The sequence below is a fragment of the Colletotrichum spaethianum genome, assembly GCF_022836535.1.
Source record: "Colletotrichum spaethianum MAFF 239500 DNA, contig08, whole genome shotgun sequence".
NCBI classification, from domain to species: domain Eukaryota; kingdom Fungi; phylum Ascomycota; class Sordariomycetes; order Glomerellales; family Glomerellaceae; genus Colletotrichum; species Colletotrichum spaethianum.
In genome coordinates this window covers 745285-766929 of record NW_026054778.1, presented here as the reverse complement: position 1 = coordinate 766929, position 21645 = coordinate 745285, and the positions used below count along the sequence as shown (strand labels likewise).

General features: G+C 57.5%; 7 protein-coding genes across 7 annotated transcripts; 4 read left to right on the top strand and 3 right to left on the bottom strand.

Annotated features, from left to right (window-relative positions):
• Positions 1 to 668: 668 nt before the first annotated feature.
• Positions 669 to 1737, top strand: ColSpa_04060 (protein CBP3, mitochondrial; the record flags this gene model as incomplete). Its single annotated transcript, XM_049270272.1, has 2 exons — positions 669 to 1086; positions 1196 to 1737. 2 exons carry the CDS (start codon positions 669 to 671, stop codon positions 1735 to 1737), a joined length of 960 nt encoding a protein of 319 aa, XP_049126229.1.
• A 319-nt stretch (positions 1738 to 2056) lies between these two features.
• ColSpa_04059 (uncharacterized protein) lies at positions 2057 to 2629 on the top strand (the record flags this gene model as incomplete). Its single annotated transcript, XM_049270271.1, has 1 exon — positions 2057 to 2629. The coding sequence occupies one exon, from the start codon at positions 2057 to 2059 to the stop codon at positions 2627 to 2629; it is 573 nt and encodes a 190-aa protein (XP_049126228.1).
• Positions 2630 to 3518: 889 nt separating this feature from the next.
• On the bottom strand, positions 3519 to 5042 carry ColSpa_04058 (uncharacterized protein; the record flags this gene model as incomplete). The annotated part of the gene is made up of 2 exons (XM_049270270.1): positions 3519 to 4272; positions 4327 to 5042. The coding sequence occupies 2 exons, from the start codon at positions 5040 to 5042 to the stop codon at positions 3519 to 3521; spliced, it is 1470 nt and encodes a 489-aa protein (XP_049126227.1).
• A 1578-nt stretch (positions 5043 to 6620) lies between these two features.
• ColSpa_04057 (DNA damage tolerance protein RHC31) lies at positions 6621 to 8195 on the top strand (the record flags this gene model as incomplete). The annotated part of the gene is made up of 2 exons (XM_049270269.1): positions 6621 to 6963; positions 7015 to 8195. 2 exons carry the CDS (start codon positions 6621 to 6623, stop codon positions 8193 to 8195), a joined length of 1524 nt encoding a protein of 507 aa, XP_049126226.1.
• A 1287-nt stretch (positions 8196 to 9482) lies between these two features.
• ColSpa_04056 (uncharacterized protein) lies at positions 9483 to 13010 on the bottom strand (the record flags this gene model as incomplete). The annotated part of the gene is made up of 5 exons (XM_049270268.1): positions 9483 to 9563; positions 9726 to 9907; positions 10021 to 12295; positions 12363 to 12458; positions 12540 to 13010. The coding sequence occupies 5 exons, from the start codon at positions 13008 to 13010 to the stop codon at positions 9483 to 9485; spliced, it is 3105 nt and encodes a 1034-aa protein (XP_049126225.1).
• Positions 13011 to 15769: 2759 nt separating this feature from the next.
• Positions 15770 to 16888, top strand: ColSpa_04055 (25S rRNA (uridine-N(3))-methyltransferase; the record flags this gene model as incomplete). The annotated part of the gene is made up of 1 exon (XM_049270267.1): positions 15770 to 16888. One exon carries the CDS (start codon positions 15770 to 15772, stop codon positions 16886 to 16888), a length of 1119 nt encoding a protein of 372 aa, XP_049126224.1.
• A 989-nt stretch (positions 16889 to 17877) lies between these two features.
• Positions 17878 to 20852, bottom strand: ColSpa_04054 (histone-lysine N-methyltransferase, H3 lysine-36 specific; the record flags this gene model as incomplete). Its single annotated transcript, XM_049270266.1, has 3 exons — positions 17878 to 18717; positions 18770 to 20376; positions 20459 to 20852. 3 exons carry the CDS (start codon positions 20850 to 20852, stop codon positions 17878 to 17880), a joined length of 2841 nt encoding a protein of 946 aa, XP_049126223.1.
• Between the last annotated feature and the right edge of the window lie 793 nt (positions 20853 to 21645).

The window sequence follows — 21645 nt, the reverse complement described above, 5'->3', positions numbered from 1 at the left end:
TTTTGCACATCTACCTGCAGTAGGGGCTTTTTTGGGAAAGCTTCGTATGCAAAACTCGATACATGATTGGAGCTCGGAGTTCTAAGAATACAAATGCCGGCGATCGTACGTGGCCAGCATCTTATCGTGAGCGGCATTCAAAACGTCGCACTCTCTCTCTGACGGCAAAGTCTGCAGAAGCAAAGCAACGAGACAGAGTTGAGATTCTTGAAAAGGGGGGCTTAGCCTGCAGCAGCTCCTCCAGAGTGGACGCATCATGCGAAAAAATAAACCTAGATAATCTAGATAGTGCAGTTGGAGTCCTGGAAGACCCAAGGGTAACTTGCCCGATATGCAAGAGCGCAATCCAGCCTGGAGATCAGCACCGTGCAAAAGAGTGGAAGAGACTGTACACTCTATGTAGGGCGGGCGTGGATGGCCCGAAGTTCCGCCGGCCTGCCATGGGCTGCTAGCTCGAAATTTCCAAATCGATGTGTTCATGAACTTTTTTGGATGACGTCCAGACTTTTGAGCTCCCGCGACTTGGGACCGAGCTGAGGAGAGACAGGTTGTCCCGTTTACCTTCGAATACAACCCGACGTACACAACACATCTCCGAACGAGGAACCCCCTCCCTTTATACCCATGTGCAGGCCGACCTAAGCTTATCGCTACCAACACCGAAAAAGATGGCCTGCCAAAGCTGCCGTTACCAGGCGAGACTCCTGGCCCGGAGCTTGCGAGCGACCGCCGACCTCGCCTCGCCCCAAAACTCCCTCGCCGCGACGGCGCGCCGGACGGCCCCGGCGGCTCCGGCAGCCTCCGCGATGACGACCCCTCCCTCAAGGAGATACTTCAGCCAGACGCCCACACGACGGAACCAGGCGCCGCCGACCGGCTTGAAGCAGGCCATCGCGTCGGGCATGATGGCCGCTGCGCCAAAGACCATGGCCGCGACCCTGACCACCTCCCGCCTCGAGGCGCTCTATAAAATCTGCTCGTCGCCGGCGCTGTACAAGATCTCGGAGCAGGAGCGCGCCAAGGACATGGTCCGCATGACGGCCGAGGGCGAGGAGGTCGGAGACCCGGTGGGACCCTGGCTACAATGTACGTTGACCTCTTGACCCCTCCCCTTTCCCCTCGGAGCTGCTCCTAGTCGCCAGTTGCACGAAAGTTGGACATGAGCCTCGTTACTGACCCTTCCCTCCGCCAACAGACTTCGACCTTCAGCCCTCCTTCAGCTCCTGGTCCCAGACCACGATGCTGCACATGTACCTCGTCCTCGCGCGCATGCGGTGCCTGGACCGCGAGGCCTCCCGCAACCTGCAGCACCAGTTCATCGACCAGTTCTTCTTCGACTGCGAGCGCATGATGCACCTGAACCACGGCATGACCTCGTCGGCGCTGCGCCAGCGGTACCTCAAGGAGATCTTTGTCCAGTGGCGCGGCCTCATCGCCGCCTACGACGAGGGCGTCGTCAAGGACGACCGCGTGCTCGCCGCCGCCGTCTGGCGCAACCTGTTCAAGTCGCGCGAGGACGCCGACATGCGCCAGGTCGCCGCCGTCGTGGGCTGGATGCGCGCCACGCTACAGGACCTCGAGGCCGCGCCCGTCGAGGACTTGCTCGTTGCGCCGGCCAAGGTCTTCAAGAGGGACGTGAGGGAGATGTTCAAGCTTGTCGATGCTGTTGCGCCGCAGGTCAAGGAGGATGTGGCCAAGGCTGGTGGTGCTCAGGGAGAGGCCGCGCCGAAGGCGTAGGTTCGAGGGGCAGACTCGTGACTGGGGAGGGAGACGGCCCTAAGCAAGGCTGCTGGGGGCTGTACCTGTATTATTGTATGGAGCGACGGAGATGTATAGCATCGGCCGAAGTCGCGGATTGTAGCCTCACACGAGCAGGGGATGGTGCATTTCAGGCTTTTTGTAATTTTGTACAATCACCAACGCATACTATAGAGGCACAGGCCGGGGGAAAAGGGCAAGATTTTTTTGAAAAAAAGAAAAAAGCCCACCAACCCAACTTTTTGTAAAACATAGACAACCTTTCATTGCCATTGTAGCAGATCATACCATGGTCATCATGCCCTTTCCCACATCTGGAACTCGTACCTCGTCCCGTTCTCCTCAATCTCGCCCCCTCGACCTCCTCCCCGACCCACGCATCCAACTCGGACTTGTCAGCCTTCCTCCACCCCTCCGCCGCCTCCCCTTCGTCGCTCAGCTTCAACGGGAAGAACACGTCGCACTCGAACTCGGCCAGGACCTTGGTCAGCAGCACCCTCTTCGCCTCGGGCGCCCGGAGCGCGGCGTCGTAGATCTGCGCGCCGCCAATGACAAACACCTTGCCCAGCCGGCCGGCGACGCCGTCGACGCGCAGGTACGCGAGGGCCTGCTCCAGCGAGCCGACCTTGACGGGCTCCTTGTCGAGGTCCGGCGTCGTCGCTGCCGCCGCGGACGCCGAGGCGGGGTCCAGGGCGGGGTGGGAGCGGCTGATGACGATGTTGAGACGGCCCTTGAGGGGTCGGAACTTTGGGGGGATGCTCTCCCACGTCTTGCGGCCCATGATGACGGCGTTGCGGGCGTCCGAGGGGGCCTATTCAAGTGTTTGCAGAGTCAGCGTCGGCGGGACCAATACATGGAGCGAGCTGCATGACGGCTTGGGCGCCCCTCCAATTGTCCCTTGGGCAGCCAAGAGGTCAGACGGGGGGAACAGAGTCTCGATTACCTGAGGAGGGAGCCTCTTTGTCACGCGTGCAAAGTAGGCCATTTCCTTCTTCAGTCCCGTCCAGGGGAGGCCGCCCTTGGCGCCGATCCCCATGTTGCGCGTCGCCGCGACGATGAGGGTGAGTTCGTGGCTCATGGTGGAACGAATGTTCTACTCTGGCCTTCACTGGTGTGTTGTCCCTGTTGGAATTCCGTCCGTTGAGCCGCGTCCTTCCTTTGGCCAGAAAACGGTACTGGGTTATCGTTTCGTGTCAGAGCAAAATCCTATAAGTCGGGTGGCCGCGGTTGAGAATAGTGCGTTGGATGAGATATGGATGGGGTGTCGTTGTTTCTGAGTTTTGCGGGACGCGATCGAGCCACGACTGGCGCCGGCCGATTGGTGGGTTCCTTGAGGAATGTCGAATTGGGCGCCAAACGTCACCGAAACCCGCAAGTGAAATGCGACATGGTGAAAGTATTTAATCTAGAAGTCGGACCGAAGTAGTCACACTCCTTAAATGTCATTGCTTAGTATGAAATCGGTGATGAGCATGCCTGTAAAGAGCTGCCTGCGACGCTCGAACCCAGTTTCACCCAGGATACAGCTCTCGTCAGACTCGGAACTTCGACGTGAGCGTTAAAAGCGTCAATCCAATTGTTAAACCTAATATAGTCGCACGTGGTATATGATGGGTGACTTCCTTGTCACACCTGACTAACCCAGCCATCTGTGGCCAAACGCCAACAACTCCGTTATAAACATTGCAACTCGAATGCAGTCATCCCCCCATGATTATAACTTGTAGCAGTTCCTCCTCGCCAACCGCGCTCTTATGACTTCATCGTAACTCCACTGAAGGGAAATACCGCGGTCCTGCAAATCCTTTGGCGAGTACCGCTTGGATATCAATGTTGCTGCCGGATGCCCGGCTGCTACTCCACATCTTCAGGAGTATGAATCGTCCGGAAACCGGGGGATCAAACCGTATGGTGCATTTGCTCTTGTCCTTTTCGATGAAGAACTTGGCATGAGGAGCCATCAGTTCGCCTCCCACAGCTCGTACGGCATCCTGCGTTGCCATCTGAGTCGCCTCGACAGCCTCCGCTAGAGACATGTCGGAAGGGTCCCGACGTCTGTTGGTGAAGGAATAGTCGTCGAAGCCATACTCGTCCGAGGCAAACGGGTTGCCGTCGTCGCTGCTGTCGCTCTCAAACGGCAAGGAACCAATCCTATTAGGTGCTCGCCGATTGACTGGGACCCTCGGGGTGTCCTCGTCATCGGTCTCCTCGTAACTGCACTCGGTTGTGATGTTGAAGGGCGGCAAGTGGGTGGTGAACTCCGCAGGAATTTGCGCCGTCCTTTGTACGTCCTCCTCGTCATCGTGACCTAAGCTATATAGCCGCCTTTGCCGTGTATGTGTTCTGGTGACGGTTGTGCCATCCTCGTGGTGCCGTATCGAGATAATGGGAGCCAACGCCCTCGTTGCTGATGGTCGGCCTGACCTCAAGGGAGCATACTGTATCTCGTATTTCGCTGTGCGCTTAAGCAGTTCATCTTGGTTCATAGAAACAAAGACCATTCCCTCTCGTACGCTGCCGGAAGCTGTCAGATGTGGTTCCCACGAGATCAGCGCAGACTTTACTTACGGTGATGAGTAGTTTGATGCAGGCGCCTTGATCACGAGCTCCTTCAGGGTGAATGCCGTTGCGCCCTGATGCCGCAGGATGATGTTGCAACGGTTGGACTGTGTGCAATACACCGTCTTGTCGTCTTTCAAAATGTTCTCGTAAGCATGCAAGGAAGCGTTCTCGTATAGCCCCCCGTCGCAGCTCAGGATTTCCATCTTTAGCTGACCGGGCTCGACTTGCCCATAACGCCCATACCGAAATCCCCTGAAGCTCTGAGAAGCCCGTTCAGAGTCGAGCTTTCTCCTCTTCACTCTCCGATTCTCCTCAGGGTATTCCTCCGAAGGAGGGAGTGGGGACATGTTCGGCGGGGACAGGTTAGGAGGCATCCTGGGCGGTGAGAAGGGTGAGGAGCTGTATTGGGCTCTACGATTCCACAGGGCTCTCACTGCCTCTAAGTCGTCTTCAGTACCGTCGGGTCGCTGGCGCCCGCTTAATGATCGAACAGCCCTGTAACCGAAGACAGGCGGTAATTGGAGGGGTTGTCGTCGAACGTCTTCGTCTTCTCGCTGATCGTTCTGTAGTGTGTCCAGTAGATTGGACGCCTGGCTCCGGTTCTGGGTGTTATCTCGAGAGAAGCCAAAGTCGTCCTGCGCCGCAGACATGAATGCCGTGAAACCATTCAGGCTGTTCCCCACCAGCTCGTCGTATTCGGCCTGGAAGTTCCTGTCTGCCATGTGCCGCCTGAGATGGAGGTAGGATTCGGTCTGGTCTTGAGTTGTGTAAGGCTCGGGTTCCCAAGGATGTCGCCGTGGTTGGGGAGGGTATGTCGCATGATCCGAGGGGAGAGGCGGCAGCGGAGGGAGTCTGCGATGCGGTGGTAAGGGCGGATAGTCGTCGTTGTCGCGCCTTTGGGAATTCTGGCTCGGGTCTGGCCGCTGTGATGACATGCTTCGTCGGTGGAGAGTACAGAGGCCCAGCGACGCAGGCGCCTGCCAGGGGACAGAAGCGTGCGTTCAGAATCTCCTGGTATTGTGTCCGTCCACGTCGGCGAGAGAAGGGGGGAGAGGAGCGGTGGGAGGATTGGCGGCGGTTCGAGGGGATAATTGTGGATTCGGTGGGCGGTAACTTGGGTGGGCTTGAGTGGGCGGGCGAACAATGTAGGCCAGGGAGCAATCTGCCGGGTGCCGATTGAGGGGCTTGGAAGCTGGCAGACTGATTAGACCGGAGGAAACACCGCAGAAACGTGGCGAGGGGTTTGGCAGTGCTTGAAGCTACAGCCTGCAGAGCCCGATGGCTCGAATGCATCGAACCGCTGCCATCAAGAGCGCACTCACAAAGGTGTCACGGTCGGTGACCAGGGTGTGTATTCGGAGGTCAGTCGTCGCCGCAAACGAGGGGACGGGTGGCTGATGAGTTGAAAGCTTGGATTTTCTCGAGAGGGCGGACAGCGAGGTGAGGGCCAAACGATATTGGCGCGAACGACCGTCGTCGCGGGCTCAAAGATTTGTCGTCAGCAGGCCAGCGGATGGCGGAAGTTGGTTGGTTGACGTAGAAAGTCGGGGTTGGACTGCTGGCGCTGTTCCAAGTGCAAGCCCACCTCGAATCCCACGAGTGACGAAAGGCGAGCAAACGGGCGGGCATGCGGCCAGTGGCAGTGGTGGGATCGCCCTGATGCACCCGCTAAAGAGAGCCCCTGGCCCTGTCTATCGCGGGGTTTTCGTGCCTGTAAAGAACCGGTCATGCAAGGAAGGGGGCGCTCGACAGTAAATGCTAGGCGGTACTCGGCCTTTGTGTGGAATGCCACGCTTCACACAGGTACCACTTTAGCGTGGCTCTAGCGTGATATCCGTGCTCCCGCCATAGCCAGCGTTGGGAGGCGGGAAGGTGCCTGGCTGGCACGTTAACAATTTCTGTCGGGCGAGTGAGAGCTACCTTAGCCAAGCTTAGCCTCAACCTCATATGAACCCGTCCAGCCTTCGGCCTTCAGCCTTGCTTTAAGACGTGAGTTCAGGCCGTCCACATATATCGGCATCAATTCCCTCGAGCGGGCACTCGTTTCTCGCGACACTTGTCTATTGACAAGCCGGCCACTCACGACATATTTGACCCGGTGTTACTTGACGCGCTCTCACCTTCCATTCACTACACACCATTGCGCCAACACATCTCCCGAGCCACGACCCGGCGCGTATGCCTTGCTGAGCTACTTTGGCCGCACTTTGACCAGTCTCACAAGCTGAGGACGACTTTTTTTTCATCCCTTCGTCATCTCTCACCGTGCTCTCGGCGTAGTCTCATTCCAATCACTCAAGATGGAGGAGCAAACACGGGCTCAGGAAAAGCCGGCGCAGGAGACCGCCGCACCCAGCAACAGCGTCCCAGCACAGGAAAACATTGTTCCTCACCACCCCCTACCCAACGCCTCCAACGGCTTCGATACTAGCATGCAAGCCGCGCCCATGGATCAGGTCCTTCCTGAAGGGTTGCAGGGGGTCATTCCTGGAGGCGGAGAGCTGCCCCCTAACATGCTTCCGGACATGTTCCAAGCGACCCAGATGTTCATGCCTGAGCTTCTGCAACAAGGTGGACAAATGTATGAGAACAACGGCATGCTGCAAGGCCTTCCCGTCGCCGCTCCTCCCGCCATGAGCGCAGGTACGCCTCACTTCGCAAAAAGAACCTAGTAGATGGCTGACCTCTTTTCAGATGAGATTGCGCTCTATGACCGTCAGATTCGCCTTTGGGGCATGAAGGCCCAGGAGAAGATCCGCAACGCGAACATCCTCCTCATCACCATGAAGGCTCTCGCGAATGAGATTGCCAAGAACCTCGTCCTCGCCGGTATCGGATCCCTGACCATCCTCGACGGCGCTACCGTCTCAGAATCAGACCTGGGCTCGCAGTTCTTCCTCTCCGAGGAGGAGAACCACGTCGGCCAGAACCGCGCACAGGCTGCGGCGGCCGCCATTCAGAAACTCAACCCCCGTGTTCAGGTCCACGTTGACGCCGAGGGCATCAAGTCCAAAGGCACGAGCTACTTCTCGGCGTTCGACATCGTTATTGCTACCGACATGGACCCCGACTCCCTTAACATCATCAACACCGCCACCCGCTTGCACCAGAGATCGTTCTACGCCGCCGGTACGCATGGCATGTACGGCTTCATCTTCTCGGACCTGATCGAGCACGACTACGTCATCGAACGAGATCTCGGCAACGTCGCAACGAAGCTGGCCCCCGAGACGAGAACCCGGAGTGTCATTGCCGTCAACACAAAGAAGGAGGGCGGCAAGACGATTGAGGTGGTCACGAAGCGTGAGCTCTACTCGACATGGTACCTCGCTAGTGACGGTGCTACCCTGCCCGAGGAGTACGCAAAGAGCGCGAGGAGAAAGAAGGCAGTCAGCCCCGTCATCTCCTGCCTGCGGGCGCTGTGGGACTTTCAAGTCCTCAACAGCGGTCGGCTGCCCAGCCACACCAAGGAGGACCTCGGTCTCTTCACAAAGCTTGCCACGGCCAAGCATACCCAGCTGGGCCTCCCGTCCGAGACTCTGCGCTCCGAAGTCCTGCGCAGCTTCCTACAGAACATTGGCAGCGAGATGGCCCCGGTCACCGCCATCCTCGGAGGTCAGCTCGCGCAGGACGTCATCAACGTCCTCGGCCAGACCCAGCAGCCCATCCAGAACATGGTTATTTTCGACGGTAACACCATGGAGGCGTCGGTTCTCCCGCTGCACCCCGTCGGCGAGCTGGGCCGCGGTCTGCTCTCGCTCGCCGCGGCGGGCGGCCTCATGCCGAACGGAGGAGGCATGGTTCCCGGCGACCCCAGCATGATGATGAGCATGGACGGCACGGTGGACTTCAGCAACCAGATTATTACCCAGTAGACCTCTACCCTCGCTTGAGCTGCGGTCTTTGAGAAAAAAGTCGGACTTGCTCGAGGAGTCGAGACACAGAAATTTCCCATCTCGACACCCTTTTGCCGGCGTGAAGGGGGAAATGGCTCGGACACATGTAATATTAGCTACACTGTAATCAAACTAAATTGAACCAGGCTCGCGCCCATGCTCTGAAGAACCTTGGCCGTCGCCGTTGACCTTGACGTGCGGAGCCAACGTCACGTGTGATCCCACACTGCCATCTCGCTTCCTTGATGCACAATACCAGCAACGACACAAGGGCCGGTGTGCCACAAGTGTCAAAGGCGTGCAGTCAGAGGAAGAGGGAAAGCCCATTGTAATTCGGATATCGTAGTGATGAAAGGCGGGATCGATGGGGACTGGTGAGGCTTTGGGCGTTGGGCAAACGGAAAGTCGGCGCGATAGTCGACTATCTACACACCAAGCAAGCACACCAAGCCTCCCGCTGAGCTACACGGGAAACAACAGATACTAACTCACCTGCTCGTCTGAGTCTGGCCGCAAGAATACACACAGTCAGTTAGACGTAAAGTACAAGAGACGATAGCGAGAATACTTCTACTGTCCCATCCCTCCGTTCGCAAGTCTAAGCCCCTTTGGACTAAGGACATGAGAAGCTTGGCAAATCCAAAGAGACAATGACCGCCAGCAGGTTCATCACGGGAACGCAACGGTAGCTTCTCTGGTCATAGGAGTAGCCAGGGACGTTGGGTTTACAAGTACGGCTGAGGTTGCCTGCGTTGGGAAGTGTAGCAGCGACGGCCCTGTCCCTCTGACGCAGGCAGCACCCGGCCCACGAGGATACCTGGCTCAACATCTCACACACAACACGAGTGGCTCAAAGCACGGTATAGCTTCCGCTGTGAAGCTGTTCTGTGACTCGAAGTCAGAGGTAGATATGTTAGCCATCCGGTTAGTAAGTTCTGCCTGAGCTGTTGTCTTCTCGCTCTCACTCATCGTCAACTCACAATGCAGTGGCACAATTCTCCCAACCCAAGATTTGTTTCGTATTCATTATCATTCCAAATTTACTTTGGTCTTATATCGACCCTGGCCTCTCGGCCCTAACTCCCCTTCCTTTCGGGGAGCCTTCTGAATGGCTTTTCAGCCCAAGCTCCCTGTCTTTCCTCCGCCTCGGCATGATGGGGGTAAAACATCCCCAGAGGTATAAACCAAAGTCCAAAGTGATAAGATAATAGTACATGTTCTTTTCGCTTTTCCTGACTCGCTCTCGACTGATGCTCGAAAATTTGCTTACGTCTCCTTGCACTCCTGCCTCTTGGAAGCGGACTTCCTAGGAGCTGCCTTCTTTGTGACCGCCTTCTTGGCAATCACCTTTTCGGTGGTCTTCTCAAGACCCTTCATTTTGGGCGTCGGGCCTAGCTTCTTGCTGTGCTGGTCCTGGTCCTAGCGGGAACCACGGCGCTCGTCGCCATTCTCCTCCGTCTTCTGACGTTGGATCCTATTGTTGTTGATATTCCATCCGCGAATCTGGACAGGGCCGCGACGCGGAGGAGGCTCGGTGGGCGAATAGTCCTTGATGTTCTCCTTGTAATCATACTGGACGGTTCTAAGCTCGGGGCCCTGAGGCCAGCCAACTCTGTGAGCAGGCAGGGGGGCAGGAGCCAGCTTGGGGTATTTGCTGTTGCCCGGGGCGCTCGGTGTGGATGAACCGCTTCCTGCCCGACTTCTCGATGGCTCGTTAGGCTGCTGTTGGACGAACTGTAGAGTGGGGGGGCTCTGTACAGGCGCGATGGAGGAGTAGGTAGGCGACATGCCCGGAGGGGCATACGACTGCTGCTGTTGCTGCTGCGGAGGCGGCGGTGGGGCTGCGACCCGGGATAAGGCGGATATTGCCCCATCATGGGCGGCATCCCCGGCTGCTCCTGGGAGTAGCCATTATGGTAGGGCCTCGGCGGGCCGGGCGGGTAGAAAGAGCCACTGTTGCTGTTCATGAACGGCGGCGGAGGTTGCTGCTGTTGCTGCTGGACTTGCTGGTGCTCAACAGGCATAGGCTGCTCTGGTGCGGCAGGGGCGCTTTTGCGGCCACGTGACGGCCGCAAAGGGGGAAGCGGGGAGCTTCTGTCCTGAGAGGGATTCGTAAATGGCATCCGGGCGGTAGAGCCGGACTGCTGAAGTTGGGGAGGGCCTTGGGCCATAGGGCTTCCTTGCAGAGACATCCCCGGCAATTGGTACGTCTGCTGGTTCTGGTTATAGGCCTGCTGATGGTATTCGTGGTGTCCGCTCTGCGCCTCCATCGGTGCGGAGTAGAGGCGCGGATCGATCATTGGATCTACTGCCATATAGTGTTGCTGTGGGTGAGGAGGGGGTAGGTGCTGCTCACTGTAGGCGGAAGGGCCGTTGTGCTCGTGGTACATAGAGTGTCGGCGCGTGTCACTGGAAGCATCGATGGAAGACCGCATCTGCGACATCTCAACTGGGCGTGCGGGGGGTAGTTGATTTGGATGAGAATCCCTCATCGGGCCAGTCTCGATGGATGGATGGATCCGGTTGTCGACTCCCGGAGAGGCGATACGGGGCTCGACCCAGCCGACACCGTCGCTGGGAGGTGCAATCGGCATACGAGACTCAGCTGGCAGGGCCTGGATAGAATAGCCGGACTCGATGTGGTTGTGGGGAGGTCCATCAACTGGGATGGGCTGGCCAACAGGCGCATCGGCCATAACGACGTCCACGGGATGAGTGGTGTAGGTAGCAGTGGACGCATCTGCAAGGATCGCAAGTGCGGTGGTGTCGAGAGACTCAGTGACCACGACAGGAGCAGGAGGTTCGGGGGCGGGCGACTCACTGGCCCCAAAGATATCTCGAATTGCGTCGTACGCGCGTGTAGCAGGTCTGACGGGGGTCGGAGCGGGCAGAATCACTGGCTTTGCCTCGATAGGCTTAACCTCCTTGGCCTCGGCTTCAACAGCTTCAGCGGCCACGAGAAGCTCCTCCATGCCCGCAATGTTCAAGGCGGAATCGTTGATGGGAAGAGGCGAGGTGGCCGGCGTGTCTTCAACGCTTTCAGGCTCTGACTCCTTGATAGACTCGGCGATAAGCCTCTGCTCGGCATACTCAGCCTGTATGTCCTTCAACGCCTTGAGCTCGGGACCTTCGATGTCATCCAGCGAGATGTCGTCCTTGCCACAGACCAAGGAGAGAACCGCCGCCATTTTATCTTGATGAGGCTTATCGGCCAAGGCAATCTCGACCTTTGCCACGGGAATGACGCGAGACGCATGGATGGTTTTGCCAGAAGGCGTCAGGAACACAGTTGGGTGCATTGGGTTTGCTTCCGGCTTCGGAGGCTCGGCGTCGTTCTTGCTGGTTGGAAGGAAATAGCCGTAGCGCGGATGGACAGCAAATCTATCCACGAGCTCCTTGTCGTAGTCGTCTTCTTCGATTTCTCGAGCGTCCCAACGAGCAAGCAGAGGATCGTAATGCCATGTGTTCGAGTTGGGCTTGCCGAGATACTTGCCACGCTTTGCGAGGGTAGCTCCATGCCTAGCGGAGTTTGTCGAATCGCGATACCCAATTTCGTCGTCGTCGAACTGGAATGACGGGGGAACAATAAGACGGTTGGCGATACTAGCGCCGTTCTTGGCAGTAGGGCGGTTGACCTGCCGGCATCCGTACTCATCTGGTTCGGACGCCTTTGCTGGCAAGGCCGGTTCTCTTTGGTCAGCCGTCACTGGGCCCTCGGGGACCGGCGTACTCTCATTCGACTCGTCCTCAATAGGAGCATGCTGAGCCGACATGATACCAGCGATGTGACGGACAGGTGCGACATCACCAGCAGACCTCTTGGAAGCAGGCTGGCCATCGGGTTGGTCCTTTGCTTTGCGCTTGGTCCGTGTCGCAGCGGCGGTGGAGGCAGGTGGTGCAAGACTGTCCTTGGCTGGCTGAGGCTCGGCCCAAGCAGCCTGTCTGAGGGCATTGGCTTCAGTTCCCTCGACGAGTTGAGGGTAGGGGACAAGTTTGCCGTCGACGTAGACTTCATAAATGCCAAACTCATCGGCTTCTTTGTCCGAAATTTGCTTGTAGTTCCAGCCGCCATCGACGAGCTGAGGCCAGTGTGAATAAGCGAGATACAGGAGGAAATTGGGGATCGAAGAGAAAAAAAAAACTTACGTCAACGGGTAGGCCATGATCGTGGAGGTATTCCAAGATGTCGAGGCGATGAAGTTGCGCGTCCAAAAATTCGTCTTCAAGGTCTTCAAACCCGTTCTAATGCCGCGGATCACCACCAGTCAGCGGATGACCAGGGGTGGAGAGAAAAACATGACATGTCAGTCGAGTGTCACGTACCTTGTAAATATCGCGAACAGCACCCAGCTGGATGTGTTTGGCCTTGAAGGTCATCTTGGCGGCAATCGCCAGCTTATTCTCTGAAAAGGCGAGTTGCCTGTCGAGGCGCATATCGACGTGTTCGCTGACAACCGCAAACTCCGGCACCAGCATGTGGTACGCCTCATCCTTGGTGAGTTTTTTGACGGTTCGGGAGGCCAGGTCCTGAAGGGCCGGCTTTACGACGTTGGCGAGAGCAGCATAAGTGGCCTTGAGCTCGCGTTGGCGTTCATAGTTTGCCTGGACTTTGTCGTCGGCGAACTGCTTGAAGCGGCCGCGTCGACCTGTTCCCGCAGTGGCCGCGGGTTTGGGTGGCTCCTTCTTGGGAGCGGCGGCTTTCCTGCCTCGCCCTTTGCCTCTGCCTTTGGCCTTGGGCGTCAGCTGAGGCGTTGGAGTCGAAGCAGACTGCTCCGGTGTCTCAACGTCTGACATGATGGCGACGGCCGTTCATGAAAGAGACGTGAAGACGGAGGAAATGGGGGCGAGTGGAGGCAAAAGTGTGAGCGGGTATGGATGTAATGAGACGGGGGGGTAACGTGAGATGAGTTCGGTACGCGGCTTGAAGAAAAGGAGAATTGGGTGACGAGCCGCCCGAATGCGATTCAATCGATCTCAAGAAAGGACGGAGCAGGCGCGACTGTTCCAAGCCAGGTGGGAGCTTTTGAGTTGTAGAAGTTCGTTGTTGGCTGTTCGGAGAACAGGACGAGGGTGAGTGAGGTGTGTGTGGTGTGGATTGGACGGGGACGGTAATGGTGTGGGCTAAGAAAAAGCAGCCGCCTGGCCTCTCGCAACGACCAGGATTTCTCGATGAGAGACGGGCTTGAGCGAGAAAGAATGGGGATCAGGGTACAGATGAGATTCGTCCGCAGCGACGGCTGTCAATGTCAAGTGGCGCGAATGCGGTGTTGAATTGCGGCGTGCAACGAAAGATTGCCTCGCTTTTTTCCCCTTCCTGCCTTTTGCAAATAATACCAGGCGGAGCGGCAGCAGAGGCAGGAGCAGACGTGACCACCCTGCTACAGCGAGGCGGAAGGCAAGGCCCAGCCCAGCACTGTCCTGCAGACACTTACACCAATCTGGTAGGAGTAGGCTCGATTTGCCGCGTTCTCATTCGCCCGGACGCCATGATAATCCGACTACCGGAAATAGTCTCTTACCCCTGTCGGGTAGAGAGGGCAGGAAGTACCAGATACTTGTCGGGTTTGCCGTCTGGCAGGCCACTGCCACCTGCACCGCTCAGTGTAAGCCCTCTGCGAGCACCTCATTCACCAGTGAGCTGGGCCGCTCAGGTCCTCAAAACGGGGGTTTGCGACTTGGCAGGCCAACACGCGAGCATGCCTGAGTTGCGTGTGGTTCACGGCCTTGGGTGACCGTACCTGGGTTGTATTTGGTTGCCCACTGCTTCAATGCCACCACCTGCTTTGTGCCGGCTGGCCTTTACCAGGACGTATACGATGGCGAACATCCAAGCCAAGTTGCTGCATCTTCGCATCATGACTGAGACCCCGGGCTCGGAAGCAAGATAGCATCCGCTGCTTAGCAAAGCTGACAGCTCCTGGAGTGCGCTGAAAGTACACTACCTTGGAGCAGTGTTGACCGCGAGGGTGGCTTGTCCCGACCCCCGACTCCCGTTTCCCGAGGGCGCCTCCCACCCGTCCCCTGACGTGATAAAAGCCTACCCAGCAGCCGGTACCCCTTCCCTCAAGAGCCTCGGTATGAGTCTGTTTATACCTCGAGACGTCGACCGTTGAGCCAAGCGGTGATCAGCTGTGCTCCCACGACCGTCCAACCATTGACGATGATTGTTCTCCACCGGGACCCTGCCCCTTTATGTTATCAATGTTTCATTCGTACCTCAAAGGCAGAAGTTCTCGATGCCGGAGGCAGACATTTTCTTCAAGTACGTAGCTTGTCCGGACGAGTCGGACGGGGCGACTTTTACAGGTGCTGGTCCCGTCCGGGTGGGCCTCCTTCAGCCAGATTCCGAGCTCCAGCCGGATCAAGTTCTTCCTCCAGGACCCAGCGAGATGCATGTTGGTGTTGTCTGTGGCTGACCGTGTGCCATGATGCGATGGGAAACCGGAACCACATTACGTAGTTGGCAGGCCTCGACTAGACGAGCGAGGGACTCGATCGCCTTGAGATGTCCGTTATCTGCCGGAATTCTAAGCAAACAATGAGTTACTGATAGCCTGCTCCGGCAACCCAATCTGTACACTGGCATGCTCATCTCCCTTGCGTCTACGTAAGTGCGAAGCTGCTCAAGGTTCCATGCGTGCCAGGTAAGCCTCATCCAAGTTTGGTCCACTTGGTTAAGAGGAGCTACGCTAAGAAAGAAGGGACGAACAACAAACTATTACCACCACCACCACCACGACATGCTCCGAAGAAGCAACGTGATTGATAGGACGCACGGCAGCGGTCTAGCTGGTTGTCATATGCAAAGTCTGCAACGTATCCTTCAAAAATCTCACCGTATTCTTGTATGGGTTCCGAAATTCTCCCTCTCCCTGCAAACTCGAATGTCCACCGACGCCGCACGCCCGGGGTGCAAAGTCCGCCAAGTCCCTGAACAGCACGACACTCGCCCAGGCATCGCATGTACCGGATACTTTCCCGCCGCCCGTCCTTTTTCTTCCCCTTCCACCCCTGCGGTTCTCCATAACCCGGCGTCGCCCAATCCCACCCCCGTTCCAGGGGTCGGTTTCCAACAAGGCCGGCGAAAGGGGACGCTGAGAGACTCACTGTGACGCTGGCACTGAACCACCTGGACCACTGTAAAAGCCACACACGGGCAAGCAACGCGGACACACGGGCGACGGGAGCCACGGTTGAACCTCGTCTATTCCCGAGCCGCCGGGGCTCTCGCGCCACGCTACTCACCGCCGAGCAGGGTCGCAAAGCCAAAAAGTAAGAACGGCAGAAAGGGAAAAAAAAAAAAGTTCTCGGTCAAGGTACAACCGTGGGGTACTCGCACACCCCCGGCGCCGATACGGGTAGCAACACCAACACCGACCGCCGACTACACATCCCACATTGCACCGCGATCACCACGCGCGCCGCCGCCGGACGTTGACACCGGAACCCCAATCCTAACCGCCTCCCGACGAAGAGACGGCCCGGGTCGCGACCTTTCCTCACCCACCGAGAAACTTCAACCACCCCCCCCCCCCCCCCCCCCCCCATTCACAATGGCCAAGAAGCGCAAGCTCGGCAACATCAGCCACAGGAGCCACTTTGTCGACTCGGGCAAGAAGAAGAACGGTCCCGGAGGCCCGGCCCAGAACAACAAGAAGAAGAACAGCCAGAGCGCGCACGCCGCCGAGAGTGACGCCAAGAAGAAGAAGCAGCAGCAGCAGTACCACCAGAACCAGGAGCCCGTCATCCCCTTTGCGCCCGAGGACACCATCCTCCTCATCGGCGAAGGCGACCTCAGCTTCGCCGCCAGCCTCGCTGCCCACCACGGCTGCCGCAACGTGACGGCCACCGTCCTCGAGAAGAATGAGCGCGAGCTGCTGGAAAAGTACCCGCACGCCGCCGAGAACATTGCGCTCATCAACGGCGCTGCTCCGTCGAAGCCCGCGGCGCCGGGCTCGAAACCGGCAAAGGACGATGGCGAAGGCGCGGACGAAGACGACGATGCCCAAGAAGCAGAAGACGACCCCGCCGCCGACGAGGAAGAGCTCGACGAAGACGACGACGAAAAGTACAAACCCCCCGTCGCCAACAACAACAAGATCCTCTACAACGTCGACGCCCGCACCATGAAGCCCTTCACCCGCAAGTCCGCCCCCAACCACCGCGGCTTCCACATGGCGGCCCCCTCCAAGCAGGGCATCTTCAAGCGCATCCTGTTCAACTTCCCCCACGTCGGCGGCAAGTCCACCGACCGCAACCGCCAGGTCCGCTACAACCAGGAGCTCCTCGTCGCCTTCTTCAACTCGGCGATCCCCTCGCTCGCGCCCGGCGGCACCATCGTCGTCACCCTCTTCGAGGGCGACCCGTACACGCTGTGGAACGTCAAGGACCTCGGCCGCCACGCGGGGCTGCAGTCCCTCCAGAGCTTCAGGTTCCACTCCAAGGCGTACCCCGGGTACAAGCACGCGCGGACGCTCGGCGTCGTGAGGGAGAAGAAGACGGGCGAGGCGAGCGGCGCGGCGTGGAAGGGCGAGGAAAGGCCCGCGCGGAGCTACGTCTTCATGCGCAAGGACGAGGCGCCCGAAGAGGTCCCCGGGAAGAAGAAGAGGAAGCGCGGCGGGGACGAGAGTAGCAGCGAGGAAGAGTCCGAGGTGGAAGACCTTGACGACTAGAGGCGCGGTTCGGTGCTACTAACGAATTCGTCGGGGACTCGGCAAGAAAGAGGAAGAAAAAAAAAGGGGGTGTGGACCATGCTTGGTCCAGGAGTTGCATCTTGCAAAAAAAGACATCTGGTATCGGACCTGCCCCTTCCAACCTCAGGAGGCAGCGTAATCTGGCATTGGTAGCACGGCGTTCATCACGGAATGGGTCTCGGTCTTCACACACACACACAAAAAGAGGGTTGGATTAGGGGTACAGCAAACAAAACCGGGCGCTTCACAGCAACTTTGGCAAGGGGTCACACATGGAGAAAAGAGAACAACGAGAACTGGGTACTGTGCACCTCCCTTGTAGCCTTCGTGAGGTTTATCCTCGACGGCCCCGAGGTTGGCACAAGACGACCTTGTCCCGTTTCCTACATGCCATTAACGCTATTAATGCCATTTGACCACGTACAGTGGTGGACATGCTTTTGTTTCCCCTTGCTCTAGGCCCCTCCCTTCACAAGAGAGCTGCTCGACATGAAAAAGATGATGTGCCTTTGTCACAATGCTTTTGTCCCCCCCTCTCTCTTTGCCCTGTTCGGGCGTGAAAGAAAAAATAAATAAGAGACCCATGCTTTGAAATGCCGCCAGTCCTATTGTCCATCCCATCCCACATCTCAAATGCCCCGAGCCCGAGCCGATGTCGCCGCCTGCCCGCCCGCCCGCCGTGCCTGAACCACGCCAGATCAGAAAAAAGAAACGAACATCGCAGAATGGGCACGGCCTCATTGAGCCATGGCCATTTCCATGACCGATATATCCACATTGTAATCGTGACAAAACAAACCAGGTGCTTGGGGGGTCTGCTGGTTCCCTTCCAGAAAAATGCAATATGCCTGCTTATACGTACAATGCCGAGGACTGCTTGTCCGCTTGTTCTCGGCCACCACCTGCTCTCTCACTCTCTCCACATCATGGGCGCCAGTTGGTAACGCTCCCTTCGCCCTAGCCCACAGCTAGTGTCCAAGGACCTCCTGCTGCCGAGCTGCCTTGTTGCTTGTGTTTGGAAATGTCGACTCATCGCCAGCGTCTCCATCGCCAGCCACAATCACACCCCCGTTAATCCGGGGGTGGCCATTGAGGGGCGCATCATTCTTTGCCTGAGGTACGCTTCCAATATCCTTGGTTTTGGTAAGCTCGGCCTCTTCTTCCAGCCGCTCAGATTCCTCGTTCTCTCTCATGAGAGCTTCCTCTTGCTCCCTAAGAGCTCTTTGCTCCTCCGTCATTGACTCCTCAGGGGTAGCAGTAGATTCCGGGTCGGCGGGAGGGGGTGGTGGAGGAGGGGGCGGCGTTGCACCATCCTCCACCTCGTCCTCTCGCAAACGCTTCACTGACGGCTCGTCGGAGGGAGTCGGGTTCAGGGACTCTGCTGCCTCCTCCTCCGCACGCTTGCGCTTGCGCTCGGGACTTCCCATCAAGCCGGCATCCTCCACATCCGACAGAACTACGTCGTCGGCGATATCAGCCGGCGTGGCAGCACCGCCGGTATCCGCACTAGGATCATTGCTGGCCGACGCGCCACCATTCGACTTGCCCGCCTCGCCCCCAGGGTTCGCCTTTTCCTTTTGCTCAAACTGTTTGAACTTTACAATGGCCTTGTCCAAAAAGTCCTTGACGTAGGTCTTGACCTTCCTGGCCTGCTTCTGATCGAGTGGTGTCGTCGGGTCCTGCACGCGTTTGCCTTTGTAGTCCGATGAGACAAGCTTCTTGCAGACGTCCTTGCCCAACCGCTTGAGATCGTCCTTGGGAAGCTTGTGTCTATACTTGTCGACCACGTACTTGACGTGAGGGAAAAGCTACCCCATAGGTTAGTGGATGCTCTTACACTCTTTGGCATGAATCACGTACCGTATTCTCATAGATCTTCATCTGCTTGTCGATGCTTAGAGAGCGCCACTTTTCTGGCTTGTTCTCCTGCACCGGTGTCTCTGCTCGTTGAGGCGTTTGCGAAGCCGAAGGTCTAGGGGTCTGCTCTTTGGTGACTTGGTCAATGATGTTCTTGAGCAATTGTTGCTCCTGCAGAGCCTTTGGCGTCGACTTCTGCGCGTCAGCGGGCTTCGTGGGACGCTGCCAGGTGGTAACACCATTCTTGCTATAAAAGTATGTGTTTCCACGTTGGTCTGTCGCTGTGAACCATCCTGCAGGAAGAGCGCCATGGTTGTTGAAGTTCTGATGCCTTCGCTGGCGAGGAGGGCCGTTGAAAAAATGGGTGTTCCGCTGTGGAATGTTGCTTCGGGGACCCTTGGGGATCTCGACATTTTGCAGGGGGTCAGGGGTCGACTTGGGGGTCACGTCCTCGTCGCGGCCCATGTTGCGTCGCTCTTGGAACGAGTTTGTCGCGGAGGCGTTGGGGTCAAACTTTCGCTTCCCAATGCGGTAGCCAAGCTCCAACTTGGACCATTCCTCCAACAGCCTCCTCGACTTTGCGCTGACCTCTTCGTGCTCCGATTGCGTCAGTCCATCAATCGTAGTCTCGATTTTGGAGCCTTCAATCTTGTTTCGCGTCAATCGCGGGAATTTGTCCAGGATGTCGAGAACCTGGAGGACGACATTATGGTCGTCGATGAAGGTGTTGAGGGTGGTCTTGAGGATCTGGTAGGCGTGCATGCGCATGACGGAGTGGATCACCCGATCGTCCTGACACTGCTGAATGCGCTGCAACAGCTTGACTGCAATCCACTTCTCCTTGCACTGCATCAGTGTCGCCATAACCTTGCGAGCACCGTCATCGTCGAGGCTTCTAGCCTGCACGCTGTTAACGTACTCCTCATCGTCCTCCTCGGGCTTCTTCTTGCGCGGCTTCTTGGCGACTGCAATATCCCAGCTGTCGCCGTCGTCGATGCCGAGCGCCTCCACTGTGGTAAGGGGTAGTTTGGTCGCCCGCTCGGTTTGCGTCTTGCCACCAATGAATCCAGTGCAGTTCGGCTCGCCACAGTAGCAGGGCTGGGGGTCGGCCCCGTAGCGGTCAACGTTGTAGTTGAAAACCAACTCCTCGCCAGCTTTGATTTGGCGTGAGGAGAAAATGCCCATGCGCAGCTTCTCTCCAACGACCCATTTGTCGACGTAGCAGTTCGGATTACAGGAGTGGTTGCAGAAGCGGCCCAAGTTGCCCTTCTTTGTCGCATCGACGAATTCATGCTTGGTCAGCGACATGAAGTAGAAATGCTTGATACCCTCGTCATCGTATTGCACCATGCGCCGTCGGAAAGTCGGCTCGTTGATGACCTCGCCAATGTACTCGAAAATGAAGTCGTTAGCTTGCAAATCGACGTTGGCGCGGAGGCCGAAGCCCTTCTTCTCGGTTTTGATGACTGAAACATTGGCGTACTGCTTGCGCTGAAATCTCTGGTTCTGGCAGCCATCGCCGCAATTCCCAGCACCCGCCACGCACTCCATCTTCGTCGCCCTGTTAATGCAGTCGGAGTCCTCGCCACAGGACAAATTTTTTCCATCGTCTGCAGACACACACAGACTTCAGTAAGGGGCGGTTCACAGCGGTATCGCAAAAGTGCACGAAGGCAGGGCGGGGAAACTTACGCCACTCAGAACGGCAATCGCAATCGAGAGCGTCATTGTCGGTCGAACCCATGTGCTTGGATCCGTACAGACAATCAGGTATCACCTGGAATGTGGTGCAGGACTGCTCGGTGACATCGGGCAGGTCGTGGAAGAGGGGCGCTTCGCGCTTGACGGGTTTTTGCGTTGCCTTGCGAGACAGCTTCGGTCGCTGTGTGCCTCCCGGCGTCGAGATGCCCTCGCCGTTGGTCGTGTCCTCGCCGGGCGACAGGCTAGTGGTGCGAGAGCCCTCGTTGCTCTTGTTCTGCGACGAAGTTTTGCTTGCGTCCCGCTCCATCTTGACGCCGTTCAGCGCGACGCCTTCTTCGATCTTGACCTCCTCCATCTTCACCATCGCCAGCGCTTCATCCTCCATCAAGCAGTTACGGGAACCCTCGACAGGGCGGGCGCGCAAGACGAGGGGTGCGAGACGGTCCCGCGGTTCGTATCGTCCGGAGGGCCGAGCTGTTGCGAAGGCTCAGAGAAAGCTCGAGAAGGGGAGACGAAAGGGTTTGCAAGTCGGCAGGTCGGTGCGCATGTGGCTGTGATTGTTGTGTTGGGTGGAGAAGAAAAGAAGGAAATAGGAGGGCGAAAGAGGAAATGGGGGAGCGAGATGCGAGAGGCGACGGCGCGTTGGAAGACCGGGTGGGTTAGTAGTCCGAGCCAAAGGTTCCAGGCATTGCAGACGTCGCAAGAAAGAGTACAGCAAGCCAGATTTTAATTGGGCAATTGCGATTTTTGCAAAAGCGGTGCCAGTGACTGGAATATACCGCGCTGATAACCAGAAGACTGGAAGAGAAGGTGAAAAAAAAAGCGAATTCAGGGCGAAGTCGCAAAGATGGGAGGCACTGACGGTGGACAATCTCGTACCAGCAGTTTCCGACTTGAACAGCCACTCTCAGCTCGTCCAGTCGCGCTTGGGCCAGAACTAGCCACTTCCCTGTGGTCGAGTGTGCCGTCAAGAGCCATTGCAGCGAACCCAGCCCGTGAGGAGGGTTGCCACGGATTATCTCCCTTGCCGGACCCCGAGGTCTGGAGCCTGGACTTTCAAATTCCGATCGTAGCTTCCCCAGAAATAGCATGCGGGAGATCTGCCCAATAAATGTGTTGGAGCCGACCCCACCGTCCAAAGCTCACAGGTACGGAGGTACTTTCTCAGCGATCCAGTC